At 45.4% G+C, this 4,541-nt stretch overlaps 1 protein-coding gene across 1 annotated transcript in view; it reads right to left on the minus strand.

Moving 5' to 3' along the window:
- LOC110046010 (metabotropic glutamate receptor 2-like) overlaps positions 1–4,269 on the minus strand; it is a 4,740-nt gene extending 471 nt beyond the window's left edge. The window contains exon 1 of the mRNA XM_020751673.2: positions 1–4,269. This exon is cut by the window's left edge and continues 471 nt beyond it. Within this exon, the coding sequence (XP_020607332.2) occupies positions 195–4,049 (3,855 nt within the window). The 5' untranslated portion in view covers positions 4,050–4,269 and the 3' untranslated portion in view covers positions 1–194.
- Between the last annotated feature and the right edge of the window lie 272 nt (positions 4,270–4,541).

Genomic DNA, 4,541 nt, shown 5'->3' on the forward strand with positions numbered 1-4,541 from the left:
AGCAAAGCTTTGGTTGCACAAACTGTTTCTTAAAAGACTAACATCCTAATGTTATTTATCTGTAACTTTCTTTATTATTTACAAGCATTTAATCTTTTGTAAATTAGATTCCCTTTATATGAAAGGTTTGTGTAAGCCTTTTTTAATCAGGACGAGCCGTGCGCGTTGCGTGATGGTTGCGTGACCAATGTTTTTTACAGTACAGTTTCGGCTTCTCCATCTTCGCAAAGTAGCTCATCAGTCACGGTTTTAAACTCGTCGGATTCGCCATTTATAAAAAGACGACAAACGTCTCCATTCGGCTTAGACTTACTCTTAACATCATCTTCTCTGGGAATGTAGTTCTTTCTATTTGGAAGAAAGCGTTTGTGCTTCTCTCGCGCTTTTTTGCTCGCCATTACTTTGAAATCAAGGGAGTCTCTTCCTTCAGAGAAAGGAGCGATTAGGGAAGGCAAACTGAGAGATTCGCATCTGTAATAACTAGGGTTCCGCTGTCGTTTGACCGGCCTGTTGTCATTCACATCCAGACCACTAGACGCTAGGCGTTCATCACCAGCGATCACTTCAGCTATGCCAGTTTTTCTCTTGCGAGCAACGTTATCATTTTGATAATTCTGGTACTGTGGGTTATTCACTTTGTTAAGTATCCGATTCTTTCCTTTTTCGCCTGTTTGGCTTCTGCCATTGTTTGATAAGTGTCCGCGAAGAACTCTCAGCAAGATGTCTTTATTAGTTTTAGTGAAGTTATTTCCGCAGTGTTGGCAGGTTATGCCCAGTTCCGAGTCACTTCCTGGAAAGCCGTGCATTTTAGGGTTTGACCCGCTCTCAGTTTCACCAAGAAAGTCATCTTTATTCAAGGTACAAGTGGTAGAGTTGTCATTATCACAACGACCCTTATACGTCGTATAACCCTCTTCGCAGTTAGCTTTCTCTTCCAATCTGTCTTCCATGGTTGAAAACAATAAAACATCATTTTCGTGATAATCGCAGTCACCTTCTTCCACATCCAAACTGCCAGTGGATTTATCACGGTCGTAAAGTTGCGGTTTCAGCTGTTCTAAGCCTCTGACGAGTTCTTGACTTTCAAACACGGCGTCGTCGCTGTCACCAGTTGTCTCCAGCACCTGCTCGAGCTCGCAGTCTTCCTCGATCATATCCATGGATGCAGGGTATTGCACATTTGCAGCACTAGCTCGCCGACGGGCCGGAAACGTCCTCGGGTTCCGCTCGGAGCTGCGCTCGGGACTCGACCGAGCTCTCGACAACATGTCCGGACTGAGGGAAAAGGATCGTTTGGTTTTCTTGAACTTCGGTACGTCTTCGCTGTTTCCGCCCTCGCCATCCGTTCTGGTTATTTCGATACTAGGCAAAGAGTGGATTCGTTGTTGCCTGCCTTCTTTTACTCTCTCCGCGTTGGAATCGACGCTCAAACGTCGCACAAAGGACGCTGAAGGAGAGATGGTTCCTAGACGAATCGTCGAGGATCGCGGTTGCATGGGAACATTTTTCTCGGGCCTCCACAGAATTATGTACAGTTTAGGTACAAACATACAACAGAGAGTTGCAGAACCGCCTATGATAAACACAAAACAGGTGATGGTAGTCCTGTAGATTCCTTGTGTTCCAATGTACGTTGGAATGAAGATAGTGACAACGATGCAAGTTATGACCATAGTGAAGGTGATAAACTTCGTTTCGTTGTAATTTTCAGGCAGTTTCCGTGTTCGGAATGCCTGATAGGTGCAAGTTAATGCAAGGCCTGCATTGTACACCCACCAAATCGCCGTGCAAATGTTAGGTAGGCCTATGCACTGTTTCCAGACCTCCTTTTTGGTTTCCGAGATCAAGAGGCGGCTTCCTGTCTCGCTGAATAGAACGCAGCCTCCTCCAATGAGGCACTCTACAACGGCTAGGCAAATCACCATCAAGAGCTGCCACTTCTTGGACAAAAAGCTAGGTGTGCCAGTTTTCAAGAGTTTGCGGTTGAAAATCCTTGAGATGCGGTTTGTCTTTGTTAAAAGCGTCCCCGCTATGAGCGACGGACACAGTCCAGTCACAAAAGGAATAGCGCGACAGACCTGGTCTGTTCTATCCACAAGGAAGACGATTGGAGTAACGTAACACCAAGCGATACCAACTAACAGAATGTAACACAGTTCCTTGCTGGAAGCTCTAACCACTGGAGTCTGACGGTAGATGTAGTAGACAGTAAAGGTGCAAATGACAGCCAGGATTCCTGCCCCTGATATACAGATGATTATTACACCTAGAGTGTCACGCCAGTGTAAAGATGTGGGTTCTATCGGCTCGCAGCGCGAGTGATTATGATTGGCCCAGTCTCCTCGCGGGCATGGCGTACAATCGTCCATGTTGGTTTGGTTCGTGATAGCATTTCCACTACAAGGTCGGCATTCCCAGCAACATTTTGCGTGGTTCTTCTCAGGGTTCTTGTGAAAACCAGGCGGACAGGCTTTGCTGCACGTGGAGAAAGGGATGCCTTTTTCCGTGTGGTTCTTCAGATTATCTTTAACCATTTTCATAATTTTCATGTCCAAATCAAGACAGGAACTTTTCGATGCATTCGTGCCAAACACATCACACTCTTTGGCACCCCATTTGCCAGCTTTCACGACCTCGTAATTACCGCCTCCCAGCTGCAGATGGCGAATATCGTAAACGCCAATGGCATCGCCAAGCTCATTAAAAGAAAAGTATTCTCTAGACTTTCCCGGAAAACGCACGCTCTCCAAGTAGTTGAGAAAGCCTTGCTGTTTTACTTTCTGTGAAATTTTCGATGAGCAGTCTTTGCGAGACTGACAGCCGAGCATGTTATGTAATGCATAAGCGATTGCTAAGACTGCGTCCATAACATACTGTGCTTTGGGATAATGTCTGAATGTCTGGCGGTAGAAGGCTGGATTGTGCGCCACTTTTAAATACTCATATTCCCGCATCCAAGGATTTCGCTTGCGTCTTTTGTCATTAAAATTCGTGAAGTACTTGTCAAACTCTTGAATATGCACAACTTCGGGCACCACACCAAACATACCTCGTAGAATGTCCTCGTTGCCTTTCAAGACTTGTTTGGAATCAGCCCATGCATCTGAACCAACCCAGACGTACTTTTCCTTTGCCATATACTTGTGCTGACGGAATTTGTTGATCAGTATGTCGGCATCGTGTAGCTGAGCAAAGAGAATCACAACTCTTGCCTTAGGATTGGCTTTCATTTTTCCAAAGATCTTCTCGAATTCCTGATCTGTTGATCGCTTGGTAAACCTCTCGTCTACAGGAATACAGACATCGTAGCTATTTCCAAAGCTGGCGAGTGCATGTTTGAACGCTTCAATGCCCGACCGTCCGTACTCGCTGTCCGAAGCCAGTGTGATGACATAGTTCCATTTCATAGCGCGAACCAGATCCGCCATGACTTTTGCCTGCAGCATGTCATTGGGTACTGTCCTCAAGAAGTAACGGAATCTGACTTGGTTACTTAACAAACTGCTGGTCGATGCGTAACTCACCACTGGTACATAAAACAATCCGCATAGGTTCGTAACTGCCATCGACACGCCACTGTACGCCGCACCGACGACGGCAACGGTCTGTAGTTGTTCGTCGGGCGGCTTCGTGCCCGAGCATTCTTGTACGTGAGCGTTGCGAATGAACGAGAAATTCAGCGACTCGCGAACAGCGTAGTCTCCGCTACCACAAGTGTCCTTAATGTCCATGCCAATGGTAATGTTTGGTAACACGATGTCTTTAAGTGGCCCTTCGTTTATCATATCCATAGTAAAAAGCATCGCTTCGACGGCTTCAAAGCCGCGGGTGTTTAACAATCCTTGGCAAGTGAACGAATTTGGATTTTGCTGCTCTTCGGCTTCAGTTGGGGAGAAATGAACGGGTGACAGGCCACCAATGATGAAGTCTCCTTTTGTGAACACATAGCTTAAGCTTTCGCTTTTTCCTTTGTAGTTCTGTACAAGGTCGACTTGGCTCACAGACCAGATAAACCACAAGATTATGAAAGCTGTCGAGTTTTTCTTCATTATAGCTGCAGTTATGCACAGGATCGATCGTTATCGCTCTAACATGGGACTGGAATCAGATGTTCTGTTATGGTAGTTTCTGTCCAGGCAAGCAAACCATAGTGTTGTTCTGAGTGTATCGTGCCGACCAAACTTAGGCCCTGGTAATTAAAACAAAGCATGGAAATGCAATAAACAGGACATCCATATGTCATATTGAGTGTTCAAAGGTCCCTGAAATAACAACAGCAGACGGTTTTATGACTTAGCGTAGATTGGTTGAAGAACAATGGGGGCTTGAGGACTAAAAAAGGACCATTCTAACAATTCCCACAGGAAACCATTTTTAATTTAACAAGGTTTTCCGAACGAAACAAACTGAACGGTACTATGGAGACTAACTAAAAATTGCAATCTTAAGAGGGTCAAAAAGGGTGTGAAACGCTCTTAGACCCTGGTAAAAAGTTTAAAGAAAGTCGGTCGCAGTTGTTGTAATGGTTAACGAGGGCAAAG

Source organism: Orbicella faveolata, unplaced genomic scaffold, assembly GCF_042242905.1.
Source record: "Orbicella faveolata isolate gen_17 unplaced genomic scaffold, um_ofav_v1 contig_4, whole genome shotgun sequence".
NCBI classification, from domain to species: Eukaryota; Metazoa; Cnidaria; class Anthozoa; order Scleractinia; family Merulinidae; genus Orbicella; species Orbicella faveolata.